Raw genomic sequence first — 26,082 nt, forward strand, 5'->3', positions numbered from 1 at the left:
AAATTAGTGGGAGATAAAGATTGGCAAGTCTGCCTCTGTGCCATTGCTGTGTGTGGCATCTGTCTCTCAATGTGTGCCACCAAAAACCAGTGTGTAATACTGGGCCATTCTTTTTTTTGGGGGGTAAATTCTCCCTGTAAAAAAAAAAATTAATAGTGGGAGTCTGGGAGATAAAGATTGGCAAGTCTGCCTCTGTGCCAGTCCTGTGTGTGGCATCTGTCTCTCATTGTGTGCCACCAAAAACCTAGTGTGTAATATTGTTTTTTTTTTTTTTAATTCTGCCAGACAAAAAAAAAAAATAGTGGGAGATTAAGATTGGCATTTCTGCTTGAGTGCTGGTCCTGTGTGTGCCATCTGTCTCAAATTATTGGGGCACAGAAAATCTAGTGTGTAACATTGGGCCTGATTTTCCTTTCAGTGTCAGGCACCTATAAAGGTATATATAAATCCAACAGAAGTTTGAGTTCACCTTATAAGTTGTTTTACAGTAACAAATACCGTTACTTTGGTTACATTTTGCAAACAATGAGGAAGTCTAGTGGAAGAGGTCGTGGCCGTGGGCGGTCATTGTCAGCTGGTTATGATGGTAGTGGTGGTGGAGCATCAGGTGGTCGTGGTAAAAGCAGTACAGCACCTAAGTCTCGAGTTGTTGAGCCAGGTTCGTTGTCTGGCTACACAAGGCCTCGAACGCTCTCTTTTCTGGGAGTAGGAAAACCACTTTTGAAGCCGGAGCAGGAGGAACAAGTATTGGCTTTCATTGCTGACTCTGCCTCTAGCTCTTTCGCCTCCTCCTCGGAAAGTGCCAAATGTCAGAGCAGTGCATCGTCAGTGGATGCTCCCGGTCAGGAACAAGTCGCTTCCTTGTGTCCTTCACCCAGAACAACAGTGAAGGATGCGTCAGTCGACACAACAGGTTACTCCATGGAGCTCTTTACACATACCGTTCCTGGGTTAGACAGTGAAACAGTTAACAGGCCATGCCCATTAGAAGTTGAATCGGACATGGAGTGCACAGATGCACAGCCACAGCCAGATTACCATGCTGTTCCTTTGACTCAGACCAGAACATTGCCCTCGCAGTGTACTGAGGCAGAATCAAACCCAGCGGAGACTATGGTGCCCCGTCACGAACGCTATACCACCGGCTTACACGGTGACACAGACGAAGTTGCACACGACATAGAAGAGGAGGTCATAGATGACCCAGTTGTTGACCCCGATTGGCAGCCATTGGGGGAACAGGGTGCAGGCGGCAGTAGTTCTGAAGCGGAGGAGGAGGAGCCACAGCAGGCATCAACATCACAACAGGTTCCATCTGCCGGGCCGGTATCTGGCCAAAAACGCGTGGCAAAACCAAAACCAGTTGGAGGACAGCGTGGCCATCCGGTTAAAGAAGCTCAGTCTGCAATGCCTGAAAAGGTATCCGATAGTAGAAAGAGTGCAGTCTGGCATTTTTTTAAACAACATCCAAATGATCAGTGCAAAGTCATCTGTCAAAAATGTTCAACTACCTTAAGCAGAGGTCAGAATCTTAAAAGTCTAAATACAAGTTGCATGCATAGACATTTATCCACCATGCATTTGCAAGCCTGGACTAACTACCAAACGTCCCTAAAGGTTGCAGCACCCTCGGCCAATGAAGCTAGTCAGCAACGCTACATCCCTTCCCTGTTGTGAATTTGGTTTCTGGGCTCCCCCGGTGGTCACTGGTGGTACTGAACTTGTGTGCTTCATCTCCTCTGTTCACCTGTTTCCATCAGGATGTGGGAGTTTCTATTTAGCCTTGCTCCTCAGTCATTTCTATGCCGGCCAACAATGTTACCAGAAGCCTTTCTGTTGCATGTTCCTGCTCCTAGACTACTATCAGCTAAGTTGGACTTGTAGTCCTAAGTTTGTTTTGCATTTTTGTTCCAGTTCTCTGTGTTTGAATATTTCTGAGGCTGGAAGCTCTTGTGAGCTGAAATTGCCACTCTGGTGTCATGAGTTGATATTAGAGTCTTAAAGTAATTTCAGGATGGTGTTTTGAAAAGGGTTTTCAGCTGACTGTGAAGTTCCCTTTTCTGTCTTCCTACTATCTAGTAAGCGGACCTCAATTTGCTAAACCTATCTTCATACTTCGTATGTTAATTTCCTCTAAAATCACCGACAATATATGTGGGGGCTACTGTCTGCCTTTTGGGGAAAATTTCTCTAGAGGTAAGCCAGGTCTGTATTTTCCTCTGCTAGGGTCAGGCAGTCCTCCGGCTGGCGCTGGGCGTCTAGGGATAAAACGTAGGCACGCTACCCGGCCACTGTTAGTTGTGCGGTAGGTTTAGCTCACAGTCAGCTCGAGTTCCCATCTTCCAAGAGCTAGTCCTTTTGTATGCTTTACTACGGTCTCTTGCCATTGAGAACCATGACAGTTTGGCCAGCCAAGGGTTAAAATAATTGGCAGAAGAAAGGAGAGAAAAGAAGTCTGCAGAGAATTTTATTTTTTTTTTTCCTGAGTTTGCTCATTAGTTGACTCACTTGCATCTCTGCTTACTGCAGCCTTCGTCTCTCTCTCCTTCTAATCCTTGAATGGTTCTGATTTCACCTGATTAAAATGGATCCTCAGAGTTTAGCTACAGGTTTGGATAATCTCGCTATGAAGGTTCCAAGTTTACAGGATTTTGTAATTCATGCTCCTATATCTGAACCTAGAATTCCTTTACCTGAATTTTTCTTCGGGGATAGATCTCGCTTCCAGAATTTCAAACATAATTGTAAATTATTTTTGTCTCTGAGATCTCGCTCCGCTGGAGATCCTGCACAGCAGGTCAGGATTGTAATTTCCTTGCTCCGGGGCGACCCTCAGGATTGGGCATTTGCTTTGGCACCAGGGGATCCTGCGTTGCTCAATGTGGATGCGTTTTTCCTGGCTTTGGGGTTGCTTTATGAGGAACCTCATTTAGAGATTCAGGCTGAAAAAGCCTTGATGGCCCTGTCTCAGGGGCAAGATGAGGCTGAAATATACTGCCAAAAATTTCGTAAGTGGTCTGTGCTTACTCAGTGGAATGAGTGCGCCCTGGTGGCGAATTTCAGAGAGGGTCTCTCTGATGCCATTAAAGATGTTATGGTGGGGTTCCCTGTGCCTACAGGTCTGAATGAGTCCATGACAATGGCTATTCAGATTGATCGGCGTTTGCAGGAGCGCAAACCTGTGCACCATTTGGCGGTGTCTACTGAGAAGGCGCCAGAGATTATGCAATGTGATAGAATTCTGTCCAGAAGCGAACGACAGAATTTTAGGCGAAAAAATGGGTTATGCTTCTATTGTGGTGATTCAACTCATGTTATATCAGCATGCTCTAAACGTACTAAGAAGGTGGATAAGTCTGTTTCAATTGGCACTTTACAGTCTAAGTTTATTCTATCTGTGACCCTGATTTGCTCTTTATCGTCTATTACCGCGGACGCCTATGTCGACTCTGGAGCCGCTTTGAGTCTTATGGATTGGTCCTTTGCCAAACGCTGTGGGTTTAATTTAGAGCCTCTGGAAGTTCCTATACCTCTGAAGGGTATTGACTCCACGCCATTGGCTAGTAATAAACCACAATACTGGACACAAGTAACTATGCGTATTAATCCGGATCACCAGGAGATTATTCGCTTCCTTGTGTTGTATAATCTACATGATGTGTTGGTGCTTGGATTGCCATGGCTGCAATCTCATAACCCAGTCTGTTATGACCCCAATGGCGAGGGTCTCAGAGGAACGTGGACGTCTGCAGAATACAAAAATCCAGCTCATAGGGCAGTGGTAACTGGGTTGACCATATATCTACTCCTAACGCCAACACTAGAAGTAGCCGGGGATCATTCCTACGTTGATTCTAGATGACACGCGCCAGCCGGAGAATCTAGCTACCCCTAGTAGAGGAAAACAAAGACCTTTCTTGCCTCCAGAGAAGGGGACCCCAAAGCTGGATAGAAGCCCCCCACAAATAATGACGGTGAGGTAAGAGGAAATGACAAACACAGAAATGAACCAGGTTTAGCACAGAGAGGCCCGCTTACTGATAGCAGAATAAAGAAAGGTAACTTATATGGTCAACAAAAACCCTATCAAAATCCACACTGGAAATTCAAGAACCCCCGAACCGTCTAACGGTCCGGGGGGAGAACACCAGGCCCCTAGAGCTTCCAGCAAAGGTCAGGATATAGATTTGGAACAAGCTGGACAAAAATACAAAACCAAAACAAATAGCAAAAAGCAAAAGGCAGACTTAGCTGATATAACTGGAACCAGGATCAGTAGACAAGAGCACAGCAGACTAGCTCTGATAACTACGTTGCCAGGCATTGAACTGAAGGTCCAGGGAGCTTATATAGCAACACCCCTAACTAACGACCCAGGTGCGGATAAAAGGAATGACAGAAAAACCAGAGTCAAAAAACTAGTAACCACTAGAGGGAGCAAAAAGCAAATTCACAACAGTACCCCCCCCTTAGTGAGGGGTCACCGAACCCTCACCACGACCACCAGGGCGATCAGGATGAGCGGCATGAAAGGCACGAACTAAATCGGCCGCATGAACATCAGAGGCGACCACCCAGGAATTATCCTCCTGACCATAGCCCTTCCACTTGACCAGGTACTGAAGCCTCCGCCTGGAGAGGCGAGAATCCAAGATCTTCTCCACCACGTACTCCAACTCGCCCTCAACCAACACCGGAGCAGGAGGCTCAGCAGAAGGAACTACAGGCACAATGTACCGCCGCAACAAGGACCTATGAAATACATTGTGAATAGCAAACGACACAGGAAGATCCAGACGAAAAGATACAGGATTAAGGATTTCCAATATCTTGTAAGGTCCAATAAAACGAGGTTTAAATTTGGGAGAGGAGACCTTCATAGGAACAAAGCGGGAAGAAAGCCATACCAAATCCCCAACGCGTAGTCGGGGACCCACACCGCGGCGGCGGTTGGCAAAGCGCTGAGCCTTCTCCTGTGACAACTTCAAGTTGTCCACCACATGATTCCAGATCTGCTGCAACCTATCCACCACAGAATCCACCCCAGGACAGTCAGAAGGCTCCACATGACCCGAAGAAAAGCGAGGATGGAAACCAGAGTTGCAGAAAAAAGGCGAAACCAAGGTGGCGGAACTAGCCCGATTATTAAGGGCAAACTCAGCCAACGGCAAGAATGTAACCCAATCGTCCTGATCAGCAGAGACAAAGCCTCCAAAGTCAGATTGGTTCACTCCGTCTGTCCATTAGTCTGAGGATGGAAAGCAGACGAAAACGACAAATCAATGCCCATCCTACTACAAAAGGATCGCCAGAACCTGGAAACGAACTGGGATCCTCTGTCTGACACAATATTCTCAGGGATGCCATGCAAACGAACCACGTTCTGGAAAAACACAGGAACCAGATCGGAAGAGGAAGGCAGCTTAGGCAAAGGAACCAAATGGACCATCTTGGAGAAGCGATCACATATCACCCAGATAAAACATGCCCTGAGATAGCGGAAGATCAGAAATGAAATCCATGGAGATATGTGTCCAAGGTCTCTTCGGGACAGGCAAGGGCAAGAGCAAACCGCTGGCACGAGAACAGCAAGGCTTAGCTCGAGCACAAGTCCCACAGGACTGCACAAATGACCGCACATCCCTTGACAAGGAAGGCCACCAAAAGGACCTGGCCACCAGATCTCTGGTGCCAAAAATTCCCGGGTGACCTGCCAACACCGAGGAATGAACCTCGGAAATGACTCTGCTGGTCCACTTATCCGGGACAAACAGTCTGTCAGGTGGACAAGACTCAGGCCTATCAGCCTGAAATCTCTGCAACACACGTCGCAGATCCGGAGAAATAGCTGACAAGATAACTCCATCTTTAAGAATACCAACAGGATCAGCGACTCCAGGAGCATCAGGCACAAAGCTCCTAGAAAGAGCATCGGCCTTCACATTCTTTGAACCTGGTAAATACGAGACAACAAAATCAAAGCGGGAGAAAAACAATGACCAGCGGGCCTGTCTAGGATTAAGGCGTTTAGCAGACTCGAGATACATCAGATTTTTGTGATCAGTCAAGACCACCACACGATGCTTAGCACCCTCGAGCCAATGACGCCACTCCTCAAATGCCCTTTTCATGGCCAACAACTCCCGATTGCCCACATCATAATTTCGCTCGGCAGGCGAAAACTTCCTAGAGAAAAAGGCACAAGGTTTCATAACAGAGCAACCAGGGCCTCTCTGCGACAAAACGGCCCCGGCCCCAATCTCCGAAGCATCCACCTCAACCTGAAAGGGAAGTGAGACGTCAGGCTGGCACAAAACAGGCGCCGAAGTAAACCGGCGTTTCAACTCCTGGAAAGCCTCCACGGCAGCAGGAGCCCAGTTAGCTACATCGGAGCCCTTCTTGGTCATATCCGTCAAAGGTTTCACAATGCTAGAAAAATTAGCGATAAAACGACGGTAGAAGTTAGCGAAGCCCAAGAACTTCTGAAGACTCTTAACTGACGAGGGCTGAGTCCAATCAAGAATAGCTCGGACCTTGACTGGGTCCATCTCCACAGCAGAAGGGGAAAAAATGAACCCCAAAAAGGGAACCTTCTGTACACCAAAGAGACACTTTGAGCCCTTGACAAACAAAGAATTTTCACGCAAAATTTTAAAGACCAACCTGACCTGCTCCACATGCGAATCCCAATTATCAGAAAAAACCAAAATATCATCCAGATAAACAATCAAAAATTTATCCAGATACTTCCGGAAAATGTCATGCATAAAGGACTGAAAAACTGAAGGCGCATTGGAGAGCCCAAAAGGCATCACCAAATACTCAAAATGACCTTCGGGCGTATTGAATGCGGTTTTCCATTCATCACCTTGCTTAATGCGCACAAGGTTGTACGCACCACGAAGGTCTATCTTGGTGAACCACTTGGCACCCTTAATCCGGGCAAACAAGTCAGACAACAGCGGTAAAGGATACTGAAATTTGACAGTGATCTTATTTAAAAGCCGATAATCAATACAAGGTCTCAAAGATCCGTCCTTTTTTGCCACAAAAAAGAATCCCGCACCAAGAGGGGAAGAAGACGGACGAATATGTCCTTTCTCCAAAGACTCCTTGATATATGAACGCATAGCGGTATGTTCAGGTACCGACAGATTAAACAGTCTTCCCTTAGGAAATTTACTGCCTGGGATCAAATCTATAGCACAGTCACAGTCCCTATGAGGAGGCAGTGCACTGGACTCAGACTCACTGAAGACATCCTGATAATCAGACAAATACTCCGGAACTTCCGAAGGCGTAGAAGAAGCAATAGACACAGGCAGGGAATCCCCATGAATACCACGACAGCCCCAACTTGAGACTGACATAGCCTTCCAGTCCAGGACTGGATTATGGGTCTGTAACCATGGCAGCCCTAAAACAACCAAATCATGCATTTTATGTAAAACCAGGAAACGTATCACCTCGCGGTGTTCAGGAGTCATGCACATGGTAACCTGTGTCCAATACTGCGGTTTATTTGCTGCCAATGGTGTAGCATCAATACCCCTAAGAGGAATAGGATTTTCTAATGGTTCAAGAGTAAAACCACAGCTCTTAGCAAATGAGAGATCCATGAGACTCAGGGCAGCACCTGAATCTACAAACGCCATGACAGGATAAGATGACAGTGAGCAAATCAAAGTTACAGACAGAATAAATTTAGGTTGCAAATTACCAACGGTGACAGGACTAACAACCTTAGCTATACGTTTAGAGCATGCTGAGATAACATGTGTAGAATCACCACAGTAGTAGCACAAGCCATTCCGGCGTCTATGAATTTTCCGCTCATTTCTAGTCAGGATTCTATCACATTGCACCGAATTAGGTGTCTGTTCAGACAACACCATGAGGGAATTTGCGGTTTTGCGCTCCCGCAACCGCCGGTCAATTTGAATAGCCAGTGCCATAGTATCATTCAGACCTGTGGGAATGGGAAAACCCACCATAACATTCTTAATGGCTTCAGAAAGGCCATTTCTAAAATTAGCGGCCAGTGCACACTCGTTCCAATGTGTCAGCACGGACCATTTCCGAAATTTTTGGCAATACACTTCAGCCTCGTCCTGCCCCTGAGACATAGACAGCAAGGCCTTTTCTGCCTGAATCTCAAGATTGGGTTCCTCATAAAGTAAACCGAGCGCCAGAAAAAACGCATCAAGATCAGCCAATGCCGGATCTCCTGGCGCCAGCGAAAAAGCCCAATCCTGAGGGTCGCCCCGTAAGAACGAAATAACAATTTTTACTTGCTGAGCAGAATCTCCTGATGAACAGGGTCTCAGGGACAAAAACAATTTACAATTATTCACGAAATTCCTAAACTTAAACCTGTCTCCGGAAAACAGTTCAGGAATCGGTATTTTAGGTTCTGACCTAGGATTTCGGATAACATAGTCTTGTATGCCCTGCACACGAGTAGCCAGCTGGTCCACACTTGTAATCAAGGTCTGGACATTCATGTCTGCAGCAAGCATAGCCACTCTGAGGTAAAGGGGAAGGAGAAAAAAAAAACTCAGAATCTTCTTTCTTATAATCCCTCTTCTGCAATGCATTAAACATTTAATACTGGCCGGGCAAACTGTTATGACCCCAATGGCGAGGGTCTCAGAGGAACGTGGAAGTCTGCAGAATACAAAAATCCAGCTCATAGGGCAGTGGTAACTGGGTTGACCATATATCTACTCCTAACGCCAACACTAGAAGTAGCCGGGGATCATTCCTACGTTGATTCTAGATGACACGCGCCAGCCGGAGAATCTAGCTACCCCTAGTAGAGGAAAACAAAGACCTTTCTTGCCTCCAGAGAAGGGGACCCCAAAGCTGGATAGAAGCCCCCCACAAATAATGACGGTGAGGTAAGAGGAAATGAAAAACACAGAAATGAACCAGGTTTAGCACAGAGAGGCCCGCTTACTGATAGCAGAATAAAGAAAGGTAACTTATATGGTCAACAAAAACCCTATCAAAATCCACACTGGAAATTCAAGAACCCCCGAACCGTCTAACGGTCCGGGGGGAGAACACCAGGCCCCTAGAGCTTCCAGCAAAGGTCAGGATATAGATTTGGAACAAGCTGGACAAAAATACAAAACCAAAACAAATAGCAAAAAGCAAAAGGCAGACTTAGCTGATATAACTGGAACCAGGATCAGTAGACAAGAGCACAGCAGACTAGCTCTGATAACTACGTTGCCAGGCATTGAACTGAAGGTCCAGGGAGCTTATATAGCAACACCCCTAACTAACGACCCAGGTGCGGATAAAAGGAATGACAGAAAAACCAGAGTCAAAAAACTAGTAACCACTAGAGGGAGCAAAAAGCAAATTCACAACACCAGTCCTCGACTGGAAAGCAATGTCTGTGTTAAGCTGGGGATGTCAGGGGACTCATGGGGACGTACCTTTGGTTTCCATTTCGTCATCTATTCCCTCTGAGATTCCGGAATTTTTGTCTGATTATCGTGACGTTTTTGAGGAGCCTAAACTTGGTTCACTACCTCCGCACAGAGATTGCGATTGTACTATAGATCTGATTCCGGGCAGTAAGTTTCCAAAGGGTCGTTTATTTAATCTATCTGTGCCTGAACATGCTGCTATGCGGGAATATATTAAGGAGTCCTTGGAAAAGGGTCATATTCGTCCTTCGTCATCTCCCTTAGGAGCCGGTTTTTTCTTTGTATCTAAAAAAGATGGCTCTTTGAGGCCGTGTATTGATTATCGGCTTTTGAATAAAATCACGGTTAAATATCAGTATCCTTTGCCACTGCTTACTGATTTGTTTGCTCGAATAAAGGGGGCCAAGTGGTTCTCTAAGATTGATCTTCGTGGGGCGTATAATTTAGTGCGAATTAAGCAGGGGGATGAGTGGAAAACCGCATTTAATACGCCTGAGGGCCATTTTGAGTATTTAGTAATGCCTTTTGGTCTTTCAAATGCCCCTTCAGTCTTTCAGTCTTTTATGCATGACATTTTCCGTGAATATTTGGATAAATTTATGATTGTGTATCTGGATGATATTTTGATTTTTTCGGATGACTGGGACTCTCATGTCCAACAGGTCAGGAGGGTTTTTCAGGTTTTGCGCTCTAATTCCTTGTGTGTAAAGGGTTCTAAGTGTGTTTTTGGGGTTCAAAAGATTTCGTTTTTGGGGTACATTTTTTCCCCCTCTTCCATTGAGATGGACCCTGTCAAGGTTCAGGCTATTTGTGATTGGACGCAACCCTCTTCTCTTAAGAGCCTTCAGAAGTTTTTGGGCTTTGCTAATTTTTATCGTCGATTTATAACTGGTTTTTCTGATGTTGCTAAGCCGTTGACTGATTTGACTAAGAAGGGTGCTGATGTTGCTGATTGGTCCCCTGCTGCTGTGGAGGCCTTTCGGGAGCTTAAGCGCCGCTTTTCTTCCGCCCCTGTATTGCGTCAGCCTGATGTTACTCTTCCTTTTCAGGTTGAGGTCGACGCTTCAGAAATCGGAGCCGGGGCGGTTTTGTCGCAGAAAAGTTCCGACTGCTCCGTGATGAGACCTTGCGCGTTCTTTTCTCGTAAATTTTCGCCCGCTGAGCGAAATTATGATATTGGTAATCGGGAGCTCTTGGCTATGAAGTGGGCTTTTGAGGAGTGGCGTCATTGGCTTGAGGGGGCTAGACATCAGGTGGTGGTATTGACTGACCACAAGAATTTGATTTATCTTGAGTCTGCCAGGCGCCTGAATCCTAGACAGGCGCGCTGGTCGTTATTTTTCTCTCGGTTTAATTTTGTGGTTTCTTACCTACCGGGTTCTAAAAATGTGAAGGCGGATGCCCTTTCTAGGAGTTTTGAGCCTGATTCCCCTGGTAATTCTGAACCTACAGGTATCCTTAAGGATGGAGTGATATTATCTGCTGTTTCCCCAGACTTGCGACGGGTCTTGCAGGAGTTTCAGGCGGATAGACCTGATCGTTGCCCGCCTGGTAGACTGTTTGTTCCGGATGATTGGACCAGTAGAGTCATCTCGGAGGTCCATTCTTCTGCATTAGCTGGTCATCCTGGAATCTTTGGTACCAGGGATTTGGTGGCTAGGTCCTTCTGGTGGCCTTCCCTGTCGCGAGATGTGCGAGGTTTTGTGCAGTCTTGTGATGTTTGTGCTCGGGCCAAGCCTTGTTGTTCTCGGGCTAGTGGATTGTTGTTATCTTTGCCTATTCCGAAGAGGCCTTGGACTCACATCTCCATGGATTTTATTTCTGATCTCCCTGTTTCTCAGAAGATGTCTGTCATCTGGGTGGTGTGTGACCGTTTCTCTAAGATGGTCCATTTGGTCCCCTTGCCTAAATTGCCTTCCTCATCCGAGCTGGTTCCTCTGTTTTTTCAAAATGTGGTTCGCTTGCATGGTATTCCAGAGAATATCGTTTCTGACAGGGGAACCCAATTCGTGTCTAGATTTTGGCGAGCGTTCTGTGCTAGGATGGGCATTGATTTGTCTTTTTCGTCTGCTTTCCATCCTCAGACTAATGGCCAGACCGAGCGAACTAATCAGACCTTGGAGACTTATTTGAGGTGTTTTGTGTCTGCGGATCAGGATGATTGGGTTGCCTTTTTGCCCTTGGCGGAGTTTGCCCTCAATAATCGGGCTAGTTCTGCCACCTTGGTTTCTCCTTTCTTCTGTAATTCGGGGTTTCATCCTCGTTTCTCTTCCGGTCAGGTGGAGTCTTCGGATTGTCCTGGAGTGGATGCTGTGGTGGAGAGGTTACATCAGATTTGGGGGCATGTGGTGGACAATTTGAAGTTGTCCCAGGAGAAGACTCAGCAGTTTGCCAACCGCCGTCGTCGTGTTGGTCCTCGTCTTTGTGTTGGGGACTTGGTGTGGTTGTCTTCTCGTTTTGTCCCTATGAAGGTTTCTTCTCCTAAGTTTAAGCCTCGGTTCATCGGCCCGTACAAGATATTGGAGATTCTTAACCCTGTGTCCTTTCGTTTGGACCTCCCTGCATCTTTTTCTATTCATAATGTCTTCCATCGGTCATTGTTGCGCAGGTATGAGGTACCGGTTGTGCCTTCCGTTGAGCCTCCTGCTCCGGTGTTGGTTGAGGGTGAGTTGGAGTACGTTGTCGAGAAGATCTTGGACTCCCGTGTTTCCAGACGGAGACTTCAGTATCTGGTCAAGTGGAAGGGCTACGGTCAGGAGGATAATTCTTGGGTGACAGCCTCTGATGTTCATGCCTCCGATTTGGTCCGTGCCTTTCATAGGGCTCATCCTGATCGTCCTGGTGGTTCTGGTGAGGGTTCGGTGCCCCCTCCTTGAGGGGGGGGTACTGTTGTGAATTTGGTTTCTGGGCTCCCCCGGTGGTCACTGGTGGTACTGAACTTGTGTGCTTCATCTCCTCTGTTCACCTGTTTCCATCAGGTTGTGGGAGTTTCTATTTAGCCTTGCTCCTCAGTCATTTCTATGCCGGCCAACAATGTTACCAGAAGCCTTTCTGTTGCATGTTCCTGCTCCTAGACTACTATCAGCTAAGTTGGACTTGTAGTCCTAAGTTTGTTTTGCATTTTTGTTCCAGTTCTCTGTGTTTGAATATTTCTGAGGCTGGAAGCTCTTGTGAGCTGAAATTGCCACTCTGGTGTCATGAGTTGATATTAGAGTCTTAAAGTAATTTCAGGATGGTGTTTTGAAAAGGGTTTTCAGCTGACTGTGAAGTTCCCTTTTCTGTCTTCCTACTATCTAGTAAGCGGACCTCAATTTGCTAAACCTATCTTCATACTTCGTATGTTAATTTCCTCTAAAATCACCGACAATATATGTGGGGGCTACTGTCTGCCTTTTGGGGAAAATTTCTCTAGAGGTAAGCCAGGTCTGTATTTTCCTCTGCTAGGGTCAGGCAGTCCTCCGGCTGGCGCTGGGCGTCTAGGGATAAAACGTAGGCACTAGTGTTGAGCGATACCGTCCGATACTTGAAAGTATCGGTATCGGAAAGTATCGGCCGATACCGGCAAAGTATCGGATCCAATCCGATACCGATACCCGATACCAATACAAGTCAATGGGACTCAAGTATCGGACGGTATTCCTGATGGTTCCCAGGGTCTGAAGGAGAGGAAACTCTCCTTCAGGCCCTGGGAACCATATAAATGTGTAAAAGAAAGAATTAAAATAAAAAATATCGCTATACTTTACCTCTCCGACGCAGCCGGGACCTCAGCGCAGGAACCGGCAGCGTTGTTTGTTTAAAATTCCCGCTTTTACATGGTTACGCGAACTCCCGGCTTGTGATTGGTCAGGGCGCCCATGTTGCCGGGCCGCGGACCAATCACAGCAAGCCGTGACGAAAATACGTCACGGCTTGCTGTGATTGGTCCGCGTCCCGGCAACATGGCCGCCATTAACCAATCACAAGCCGTGACGTCACGGGAGGCTGGACTTGCGCGCTTTTGAAAAAGCGCGCGTGTCCAGCCTCCAGTGACGTCCCGGCTTATGATTGGTCACGGCGCCATGTTGCCGGGACGCGGACCAATCACAGCAAGCCGTGACGAAAATACGTCACGGCTTGCTGTGATTGGTCCGCGGCCCGGCAACATGGCCGCCATTAACCAATCACAAGCCGTGACGTCACGGGAGGCAGGACAAGCGCGCATTTTAAAATTGCGCGCGTGTCCAGCCTCCCGGCTTGTGATTGGTTGATCGCGGCGCAACCAATCATAAGCCGGGACGTCACTGGAGGCTGGACACGCGCGCTTTTTCAAAAGCGCGCAAGTCCAGCCTCCCGTGACGTCACGGCTTGTGATTGGTTAATGGCGGCCATGTTGCCGGGACGCGGACCAATCACAGCAAGCCGTGACGTATTTTCGTCACGGCTTGCTGTGATTGGTCCGCGGCCCGGCAACATGGGCGCCCTGACCAATCACAAGCCGGGAGTTCGCGTAACCATGTAAAAGCGGGAATTTTAAACAAACAACGCTGCCGGTTCCTGCGCTGAGGTCCCGGCTGCGTCGGACAGGTGAGTATAGCGATATTTTTTATTTTAATTCTCTCTTTTACACATTTTAACAATGTTAAAATGTGTAAAAGAGAGAATTAAAATAAAATGTTGTTCCGATACCCGATACCCGATACCACAAGAGTATCGGAATCCCGGTATCGGAATTCCGATACAGCAAGTATCGGCCGATACCCGATACTTGCAGCATCGGAATGCTCAACACTAGTAGGCACGCTACCCGGCCACTGTTAGTTGTGCGGTAGGTTTAGCTCAGTCAGCTCGAGTTCCCATCTTCCAAGAGCTAGTCCTTTTGTATGCTTTACTACGGTCTCTTGCCATTGAGAACCATGACATTCCCTCACTGTAAACCCACCATTTCCCGCACCACCTGCAGTATCTGTGCAGCTTTCGTCGCCAGGCCAAAGCAGTCAGGGAATCACCAGGTTTGCAGTAGGAAACACTGCATGTAGGGCACCGGCAAGAATACCATCCCCAACCCTCTCTCACTCACCCATGTCCACCGGCACCACCGCTAGTTCCACGATCTCCAGCTCTCCAGTCCAGCTCACCCTACATGAGACTCTTGTTAGGAAAAGTAAGTACTCATCCTCGCATCCGCGTACACAGGGTTTGAACGCCCACATTGCTAGACTAATCTCATTAGAGATGATGCCCTACCGGTTAGTTGAAAGCGAAGCTTTCAAAGCGCTGATGGACTACGCTGTACCACGCTACGAGCTACCCAGTCGACACTTCTTTTGTAGAAAAGCCATCCCAGCCCTCCAACAGCATGTTAAAGACCGCATCGTCCATGCACTCAGGCAGTCTGTGACTACAAAGGTGCACCTGACAACAGATGCATGGACCAGTAGGCATGGCCAGGGATGTTACGTGTCCATCACGGCACACTGGGTGAATGTGGTGGATGCAGGGTCCACAGGGGACAGCAATATTGGGACAGTTCTGCCTAGCCCACGGTCAAGGAAAGAGTTGGCTGTAGGCGTTCGCCCCCCCTCCTCCTCTTCCTCCTCCTCCTGCAGAAGCGAGAGCTCGTCCACAGACCGCAGTCACACATCCACTCCATCCGCAGCTGCCACTGTTGCACACCAGGTGTGCCATTATGGGACAGCTAGTGGCAAGCATCAGCAGGCTGTATTGGCAATGAAGTGTTTGGGCGACAACAGACACACCGCGGAAGTTCTGTCCGAATTCTTGCAGAAAGAAACTCAGTCATGGCTGGGCACTGTACATCTTGAGGCAGGCAAGGTAGTGAGTGATAACGGAAGGAATTTCATGGCTGCCATAGCCCTTTCCCAACTGAAACACATTCCTTGCCTGGCTCACACCTTAAACCTGGTGGTGCAGTGCTTCCTGAAAAGTTATCCGGGGTTACCCGACCTGCTCCTCAAAGTGCGCAGACTTTGCTCGCATATCCGCCGTTCGCCCGTACACTCCAGCCGTATGCAGAACTATCAGCGTTCTTTGAACCTTCCTCAGCATCGCCTAATCATCGACATTGCAACAAGGTGGAACTCCACACTGCACATGCTTCAGAGACTGTGCGAACAGAGGCATGCTGTTATGTTTTTGTGGGAGGATACACATACACGGGCAGGCAGTTGGATGGCAGACATGGAGTTGTCAGGTGTGCAGTGGTCGAAGCTACAAGACCTGTGTCAAGTCCTTCAGTGTTTTGAGGAATGCACACGGCTGGTTAGTGCAGACAACGCCATAATAAGCATGAGCATCCCCCTAATGCGTCTGCTGATGCAAAGTTTGACGCACATAAAGGAGCAGGCGTCTGCAGCCGAGGAAGAGGAAAGCCTTGATGACAGTCAGCCATTGTCTGGTCAGGGCCGTGTAGAGGACGCGGTAGCGGGCGAAGAGGAGAACGAGGATGATGATGGGGATGAGTACTTTTTTAATGAGGAAGCTTCTCCTGGGCCAACAGAAATTAGTGGCGTTGCAAGGCCGGGTTCTGTTTTTTTAAGGGAGACAAGTGACGTAGATTTGCCTGTAACTGCCCCTCAAACCAGCACAACCGCAGATTTGACAACTGGAACTTTGGCCCACATGGCGGATTATGCCTTACGTATCCTCAAAAGGAACCCACGCATTATTAAAATGATGAGCGATAACGATTACTGGTTGGCCTGCATCCTTGACCCTCGCTATAAAGGCAAATTGCAAAATATTATGCCACATGAGAACCTCGAACAAATATTAGCAACCAAACAAGCTACTCTTGTAGACCGTTTGATTCAGGCATTCCCAGCACACAGCGCCGGTGATGGTTCTCACACAAGCTGCAGGGGGCTACAGGGCAGAGGTGTTAGAGGTGCACAGATCAGAAGTGGCGTTGGACAGAGGGGTTTTCTGACCAGGTTGTGGAGTGATTTCGCAATGACCGCAGACAGGACAGGTACTGCAGCATCTATTCAAAGAGACAACATTTGTCCAGTATGGTTACTAACTATTTTTCATCCCTTATCAATGTTCTCCCTCAACCGTCATTCCCGTTTGATTACTGGGCATCCAAATTAGACACCTGGCCTGAATTGGCAGAATATGCATTGCAGGAGCTTGCTTGCCCAGCAGCTAGTGTGCTATCAGAAAGAGTATTCAGTGCTGCTGGTTCAATATTAACCAAAAAAAGGACTCGTCTGGCTACCCAAAATGTGGATGATCTCACCTTCATTAAAATGAACCACTCCTGGATTTCAAATTATTTTGCCCCACCTTTCCCGGCTGACACCTAGCTTTCCTATAAAAAGGTCTTGCTTGTGGACTGGTCTTACTGAGTGTTCCAATCTCTTAATTTGCAGCAGCTGTTTGTCCAGCATACGACATGTTTACACCTCCCTCAATGGGAAAACTACCCCCACGGGGCCGTGGTCTCGCCACTTGGCGCAAGCACCCGTTAGAGTGCTGTTTGTCTGAAGAGGTGGGTGTGCCCGCTTTTGGTCGATGGCACTGCCACTGGGTCCCTCATAGTACAATAAAGTGTCTCTGGCGGTGGTGGCGCGCACCCAACGTCAGACACACCCTTGTAACATGAGAGGCCCTGGGACGGTACCGCCGGCCACAAGAGAGTTCCCCCCCCCCCAGCTCAAACTGTGCTCTACCACGTGCAAAATTATCTTGCACAGCTCCACCAATGTTTAGTCTATGCGCTGACGTCATTCAATGCCTGGCACTGACAATACCAATTTGTTGACATCTATGATGCTAGTTAAAGTAGTCTGTGTCAGTGTCCTATATTGACACCAGTAAATACTTACTGCCAAATTACTTTGTCAGAAACTCAGCAGATGAGCCCACCCCTGTACCTAAGTATGCCACACTTTTTTTTTTTTTGTTGTTTTGCGAGACATTAACATCTATTTATTTTTTGTGAGTACTAACTGTGTCAGACACTCCTTGCAATCCTCCTCCGCTGACCACAATGCTGCCTGTGTATCCATGTAACCTATTTAAAACTGCCTTGAGCCTATTTTTTGTTATTTTAGGCCTTCGTTAACCTGTCTGCGGTCCTTCCTTGCAATCCTCATCCACTGATCACAATGCTGCCTGTGTATCCATGTAACCTATTTAAAACTGCCTTGAGCCTATTTTTTGTTATTTTAGGCCTTCGTTAGCCTGTCTGCGGTCCCTCCTTGCAATCCTCATCCACTGACCACAATGCTGCCTGTGTATCCATGTAAACTATTTAAAACTGCCTTGAGCCTATTTTTAGTTATTTTAGGCCTTCATTAGCCTGTCTGCGGTCCCTACTTGCAATACTTCTCCACTGACCACAATGCTGCTTGTGTATCCATGTAACCTATTTAAAACTGCCTTGAGCCTATTTTTATTTATTTTAGGCCTTCGTTAGCCTGTCTGCGGTCCCTACTTGCAATCCTCCTCCGCTGACCACACCAATGCTGCCCGTGTACCCCTGGAACCTATTTAAAAGTTCATAGAGCCTATTTATATATTTTATTTAATATTAATAAAGCCATGATGGACTACACTGTACCACGCTACAAGCTAACCAGTCGACACTTCTTTTGCGAGAAAAGCCATCCCAACCCTCCATCAGCATGTAAAAGACCGCATTGTCCATGCACTCTGGAAATCTGTGAGTACAAAGGTGCACCTGACAACAGACGCATGGACCTGTAGGCATGGCCACGGAAGGTTACGTGTCCATTACGGCGCAATGGGTTAATGTGGTGGATGCATGGTCCACAGGGGACAGCCTACTAAGTCTGTCTGCAGTCCCTAATTCAAATTGTCCTCCACTGTCTAAATCTGAGCTTCAACCTTCAGGCTCTCATTAAGTGCTTTTTTAACCAAAAATTGGTGGTTGGGGCCTAATAACTCTGTTTGCCGCTCCCTGGTGTTGTCCTCAACTGTATAAAGCTGAGCTTCAGTCTTTAGGCTTTCGGCCTAAAGTATCAGATATTAAACTGCATTTGGCCTTCAACTTTGGTTACGGCCTACTAACGGTGTCTGCCGCTCCCTGGTGTCGTCCTCAACTGAATAAATCTGAGCTTCAACCTTCTGGCTCTCATTAAGTGCTGTTTTTTAAAAAGCTTGGTGGTTATGGCCTACTAACGGTGTCTGCCGCTCCCTGGTGTTGACCTCAACTGAATAAATCTGAGCTTTAACCTTCTGGCTCTCATTAAGTGCTGTTTTTTAAAAAGCTTGGTGGTTACGGCCTACTAATGGTGTCTGCCACTCCCTGGTGTTGACCTCAACTGAATAAAGCTGAGCTTCAACCTTCTGGCTCTCATTAAGTGCTGTTTTTTAAAAAACTTTGTGGTTACGGCCTACTAACGGTGTCGGCCGCTCCCTGGTGTTGACCTCAACTGAATAAATCTGAGCTTCAACCTTCTGGCTCTCATTAAGTGCTGTTTTTTAAAAAGCTTGGTGGTTACGGCCTACTAACGGTGTCTGCCGCTCCCTGGTGTCGTCCTCAACTGAATAAATCTGAGCTTCAACCTTCTGGCTCTCATTAAGTGCTGTTTTTTAAAAAGCTTGGTGGTTACGGCCTACTAACGGGGTCTGCCGCTCCCTGGTGTTGTCCTCCACTGCATAAAGCTGAGCTTCAGTCTTTAGGCTTTTGGCCTATAGTAGCAGATATTAAACTGCATTTGGCCTACTAGTGTGGTTGGGCCCTTAAAACAGTGTCTGCTGCTCCTGGGTTTGCTACTCCACTGAACAAAGCAATGCCGCCTGTTTAGTCCTGTTACCAATTTTGAACTGCATTTAGCCTACTTTATTCTTTGGCCCTATATCTGTGTTTCCTCCTCATTCTGCCCATTGCCCAGCCACTGCTAGATGAGTCTGCTGTTACACTGACCTAGACCACTACATTCCCCTTGCACTCTACACAGCCAGAATCTGACCCTGCTGAAAGTAAGGTTCCCCTTCCCGCATGTTATACCACCTTACACAGGGACAAAGAGGAAGGTGCAGATGAAAGTGCAGGTTCCTTCATCAGGTGGGGGGCATACTCGTTGGCGACGTCACTGGCACAGGGCCCCTCAGAGTACGCAAAAGTGTCGCTGCTGGTGGGAGGCGCCCCCGCCGTGCAAACACACCGCTGTACTTTGAGGGGCCCTGTGCTAGTGCACTTGCAAACTTGACATACTTACCTCTCACTGCTCCACCGCCGTGACGTAGTCCACGTTTCCTGGGCCCACTAAAACCTTGAACCAGCCCTACCCCCCACAACTTTTGCCAAATGACCCCCAATTTCCAATGCCCAACTATTATTATAAAGTTAATTAAGATTGACAAGCTTCAGAAACAAGAATGGATGTTTTTGGCATTAAAATGGGCACTGTAGGTGTTTTCCTGGCCTCCACTCACTGCCGACTATGCTTCCCCATTGACTTGCATTGGGTTTCGTGTTTCGGTCGATCCCCGACTTTTAGCGATTATCGGCCGACTGCACTCGACTCGACTCTGGACAAAGTCGGGTTTCGCAAAACCCGACTCGATCTTAAAAAAATGAAAGTCGCTCAACCCTAGTTATCACAAAATAAAGGGAGGGGTAAGATGAATTGGAAAAGATATGTACACAAATGTAATATTGGAACAATCTCACCAGTTGCTGAGGATAGGTAAGGCGGAGCCCCAATTCGCTTAGGTGGAGAAATCCTTCAAGCCACAACATCAGGAGACAATTCCCTGTCAGTCCCTGGGGGGGCTATCAATAAATCTCAATCCCCGAGCTCCTGCCCTTACAAGGACAGTCCACATCTACCCCTAAGGTATAACATGCCCTGCACTCTCCCTATTTCCAGGTCCCAACGCATTTCTTTGCAAGCAGGATCATCAGGGGACTAGCTTGAATGGGAGATAAGGTTCTTCAGTGCTACAAATAGAGTTACCACCCTCTATGCAGTTTAGTATAGAGGGTGGTAACTCTATTTGTAGCACTGAAGCACCTTATCTCCCATTCAAGCTAGTCCCCTGATGATCCTGCTTGCAAAGAAACGCGTTGGGACCTGGAAATAGGGAGAGTGCAGGGCATGTTGTACCTTAGAGGTAGATGTGGACTGTCCTTGTAAGGGCAGGAGCTCGGGGATTGAGATTTATTGATAGCCCCCCAGGGACTGACAGGGAATTGTCTCCTGATGTTGTAGCTTGAAGGATTTCTCCACCTAAGCGAATTGGGGCTCCGCCTTACCTATCCTCAGCAACTGGTGAGATTGTTCCAATATTACATTTGTGTAAATATCTTTTCCAATTGATCTTACCCCTCCCTTTATTTTGTGATAACTGCTAATACTAAAGGTACCTTCACACGAAACGACTTTGTAACGATATCGCTAGCGATCCGTGACGTTGCAGCGTCCTGGCTAGCGATATCGTTTAGTTTGACACGCAGCAGCGATCAGGATCCTGCTGTGATGTCGCTGGTCGCTGAATAAAGTTCAGAACTTTATTTGGTCGTCCGATCGCCGTGTATCGTTGTGTTTGACAGCAAAAGCAACGATACCAGCGATATTTTACACTGGTAACCAGGGTAAACATCGGGTTACTAAGCGCAGGGCCGCGCTTAGTAACCCGATGTTTACCCTGGTTACCAGCGTAAAATGTAAAAAAAAAAAACAGTACATACTTACATGCGTCCCCCGCCGTCTGCTTCCCACACTGACTGAGCGCCGCAAAGTGAAAGTGAAAGCACAGCACAGCGGTGACATCACCGTTGTGCCCTGCTACTGCCGGCGCTCACACAGTGCAGGGAAGCGGACGACGGGGGACGCATGTAAGTATGTACTGTTTGTTTTTTTTACTTTTACGCTGGTAACCAGGGTAAACATCCGGTTACTAAGCGCGGCCCTGCGCTTAGCAACCCGATGTTTACCCTGGTTACCCGGGGACCTCGGCATCGTTGGTCGCTGGAGAGTGGTCTGTGTGACAGCTCCCCAGCAACCAAACAGCGACGCTGCAGCGATCGGCATCGTTGTCGCTATCGCTGCAGCGTCGCTTCGTGTGAAGGTACCTATGCAACCAAGGTTATTTGTTTATCTGTATTGGCATTTGATAAATGCTTCCTCTATAGGCATTATCTCCATTTAATCACGTACCTTGGGTTGAGTGATAGGACACTGGACCACTACCAGCGTCTGCACAAAAATCCTTAATAAGTACTAAATTTTGTATGGCACATCCCCTGACAGGGTATACCCAGTAGTACTTTTTTATTGATATACTTTTTTTGGGGGGTGACAGTTTATATAATATATTCCTATATTTGGTTATTCATTAAAAGTTATGTTTTAATTCCTGCTTATGCTATGTTCTCAAGATTTTGTTAGGATCATGTGATACATTTAAACTATTATATATTGCTGTTTTCGCGTCTAGTGTCAAGAAGCAAATTGAGAAAAATGGGGGCTCTGGATTGCTTTGGAATAAAATAATCAGGATTAAAATGCAAAAAAAAAAATATTCCTGACCACTGATACCTGGGGATATGTATATAAAGTCAATATATGTAATAGGCAGCAGCACTAAACAGTAATGGAATGGACCCTATTGAGGGATGCAAAGAAGTATGCCACATACAATGCCTGCCTACTGCTGATATCTACGTATATACCCACAGACACTCCCTGCCTACCTAGCACTGCAATCTACACTATGTTCAAATTATTATACAAATGACAATTTTCTCTGATTTTCCTAAATGGTCGGTGCAAATGACAGTCAGTCTAATAAAAGTCATCACCCGTTAGATTATACATCACATTTTATTGAATAAACCTCCCAATGATAACAGTATTATCTCCAAAATCAATAAAAACTTAACATGCACTGTTCCAAATTATTAGGGACAGTAGAATTTCTAAACATTTGATATGTTTTAAAGAACTGAAAATGCTCATTTGTGGAATTTTCAGCATTAGGAGGTCACATTCACTGAACAAAAAAGCTATTTAACTCCAAAACATCCTAACAGGACAAGTTACATGTTACCATAGGAATCCTTCATTGATATCACCTTCACAATTCCTCCATCCATTGAGTTTCTGCTTGTATTTCTTTGCATGAAGTCAGAATAGCCTCCCAGAGCTGCTGTTTTGATGTGAGCTGCCTCCCACCCTCATAGATCTTTTGCTTGATGATACTCCAAAGGTTCTCTATAGGGTTGAGATCAGGGGAAGATGGTGGCCACACCATGAGTTTATCTAATTTTATGCCCATAGCAGCCAATGACTCAGAGGTTTTCTTTGCAGCATGAGATGGTGCATTGCCATGCATGAAGATGATTTTGCTCCTGAAGGCACAATTCTGCTTTTTATACCATGGAGGAAAGTTGTCAGTCAGAAACTCTATATACTTTGCTGAGGTCATGTTCACACCTTCAGGAACCTTAAAGGGCCCTACCAGCTGTTTCTCCATGATTCCGGCCCAAAACATGACTACTCCACCTCCTTGCTGTTGTTGCAGCCTTGTTGGGACATGATGGCCATACACCAGCCATCCACTACTCCATCCATTTGGACCAGGGTTCCTCAACACTTATCAGTAAACAAGAATGTGTGGAAATTAGTCTTCATGTATGTGTGGGCCCAATGCAACCATTTTTGCTTGTGAACACTGTTTAAGGGTGGCCGAATAGTAGGTTGAAGCACCACAGCAAGCCTTTAAAGGAGCCTACACCTTGAGGTTCGAGGGACTCCAGAGGCACCAGCAGCTTCAAATATCTGTTTCCTGCTTTGTAATGGCTTTTTAGCAGCTGCTCTCTTAATCTGATGAACTTGCATGGCAGAAATCTTCCTCATTATGCCTTTATCAGCACAAACACATTTGTGCTCAGATACAGCCACAAATCTCTTAACAGTACGATGATCATGCTTAAGTTTTCGGGAAATTTCTAATGTTTTCATCCCTTCACCATGGCATTGCACTATTTGATGCTTTTCAGCAGCAGAGAGATCCTTTTTCTTTCCCATGTTACTTGAAAACTGTGACCTGCTTAATAATGTGGAACATCATTTTTAAGTAGTTTTCATTTAATTAGAATCACCTGGAAAACTAATTATCCCATGTGTTTAAGATTGATTTTAGTGATCCATTGAGCCATGAGACAAAATACCATCCACAAGTTTATTTGAAAAACAAAACAATTAAATCTTTATCACACTTAAATCCAATTTGCATAATAATTTGGAACACAGTGTATATACCCCATAATTAGTCCTTAGAAGGACTGTTGATTAAGCTGGATTTGTGTATTATATTATGGTATACCCACAATAACTTATAAACACCCGAATCTGACCCTATCTCGCCAGCAAATCTCCCTACATTGTCTGATTCTGGAGCTGACTGGGATGAGCAGGACAGCGCCAGGTCTGATATAGACCTGGTGATGCTGCGCAGCCAGCCAATCAATGTAATGCCACAAGTAACATGGCTGCAGCATTACAGTGCATGGCAGACAATCCCTACATGTTGATTGGTGCTCTAAAGAGAACCAAACATGCAAGACATGGACCAGAGCTACCGCCGAATAATACCGGAAATGCTCGGAACTCGCCGAGCACCGCAAGTATAGCGATGTTCGGGTGAGTAATGAGCATTACCGAGTATGCTCGATCATCACTAACTACTATGCTTTCAATTAATCTGCTGTTTTCTATCTACTGGCTAACACGGTACCAAGATATATTTCTTTCCTGTATCTGCTGTTCCTATAATTGCACTGTTTTGTTGCAGGTATAGCCGGTGATTGGAAGAACCATTTTACAGTAGCTCAGAGTGAATATTTCGATAAAAGCTACAAAGAAAAGATGAAGGATGTCAATGTGAAATTTTTCTGGGAGGAATCTTCATAAAGTCATCACCTCATTCTGTATATGAAGCAAGAAGTGTTTTTTAGGATGGGGCGATGTGACTTACTCAGGGTTGTCAATGTCCATAAAGTCAAAGTCTATAAAAATAAAGGGTCATTGTAATAACCAATTAATGTATCGGGATTATTTTTAGCTGCCTGGACGTGGTCTGTGGGGTTATCGTGATTGTTATTATTGCCCAGATGTATAGACATTTACCACTTATAGTCTTCAGGTTTCTAACTATAACTGTAGGCCATTATGAGAAAAATTGGTCAAAAAAATAAATAAAAAGGAAGGTTGATTTTCCTTGCTCTGCTTTTAATTGTCATATTTCATAAAATAACTAAAAGGCTTTAGTTTTCTTTTATTAAATGTAAAATATTTAACAGAATAAAACAGTTGATGACATAAATGTGAACTTTTAATGTTTATTTTCTATATTTTTCATGTAGTGCAATTATAATAGTGATGTTACATGATTGATCTGTGCAAACAATTATAAAGTCAGATCCCGCAGTCATGTGTTATTTCGTGATTTAGCCTGTATATAGAATAATATGAAATTCGATCGAATTGAAGGAAGTAACTCATGGTCCACAGAATAAAACTGCATACAGGTTTGTGTATCTACTATATAATTGTCTAAGGGTCACTTCCGTCTGTCTGTCTTTCTGTCTGTCTTTCTGTCTGTCTTTCTGTCTGTCACGGATATTCATTGGTCGTGACCTCTGTCTGTCATGGAAATCCAAGTCGCTGATTGGTCGCGGCAAAACAGCCACGACCAATCAGTGACGGGCAAAGTCCGGCGGCAACATGGCCGCTCCTTCCTCCTCGCAGTCAGTGCCCGCTCCATACTCCCCTCCAGTCAGCACTCACACAGGGTTAATGGCACCGTTAACTGACCACGCTATGCCGCGGTGTAACGCGCTCAGTTAACGCTGCTATTAACCCTGTGTGACCAATGTTTTACTATTGATGCAGCCTATGCGGCATCAATAGTAAAAATATCTAATGTTAAAAATCATTAAAAAAATAAAAAATCGTTATATACTCACCGTCCGTCGGCCCCTTGGATCCACAACAGGCCTTTCCCGTTCGAGACGCTCCGGTAACCGGTCCATGCTGCGATCTTGCGAGATGATGATGTAGCGGTCTCGTGAGACCGCTACGTCATCATCTCGTGAGAGGGAGACAAGGAAAAACAAGAGGGCGGCGGGAAGGTGGCGTGAATCCCTACGGGAGCTGAGGTTGTGAGCCTGGGAAGGGGGAAGGTAACGTGGGAGGAGGAGGAGCAGAGCGGCCAAGGTGAGGCGCCTCAGTCCCCACGGCGAGCATGGTGCCCAGTGCTGCCGGCGCTGTACGGCCTGACTGCTGCTGCTGACAGGTGCCGGTCTGTGCGAAACCCCAGCTCGGGAGCCGGCGGGACATGTACATGTAGGAGGGGATGGCGCACCATGGTGGAAGAACTGTTCTGTAAAGTCTCCATTATTATTAAATGCCGGGACTGTGAGGAGACTTAAGAAGCGTGGGATGAAGACACCCACCTGTATATATGCTGCAGGACCTGGACAGTCACACGTTAGATGGCATGTGCCCAGTGATGGGCATCTATAGGTACAGTGTGTGCCCAGGGCTGTGCAATATACTACGTGGGCTGTGCAATATACTACGTGGGCTATGCAATATACTACGTGGGCTATGCAATATACTATGTGGGCTGTGCAGTATACTACGTGGGCTGTGCAATGTAC

The 26,082-nt window shown here is 46.5% G+C and overlaps 1 protein-coding gene across 2 annotated transcripts in view; it reads left to right on the forward strand.

The window, feature by feature from the left end:
* Positions 1 to 24,637, forward strand: part of LOC143770136 (sulfotransferase 2B1-like) — a 297,130-nt gene extending 272,493 nt beyond the window's left edge. For both annotated transcript variants that reach the window (XM_077259457.1, XM_077259458.1), the window contains one exon: positions 24,213 to 24,637. In XM_077259457.1, coding sequence (XP_077115572.1) covers positions 24,213 to 24,331 — 119 coding nt within the window. In that variant the 3' untranslated portion in view covers positions 24,332 to 24,637. The remainder of the gene's footprint in view (positions 1 to 24,212) is intronic.
* Positions 24,638 to 26,082: the final 1,445 nt, after the last annotated feature.

The sequence above is a fragment of the Ranitomeya variabilis genome, chromosome 4 (genome assembly GCF_051348905.1).
Source record: "Ranitomeya variabilis isolate aRanVar5 chromosome 4, aRanVar5.hap1, whole genome shotgun sequence".
NCBI classification, from domain to species: domain Eukaryota; kingdom Metazoa; phylum Chordata; class Amphibia; order Anura; family Dendrobatidae; genus Ranitomeya; species Ranitomeya variabilis.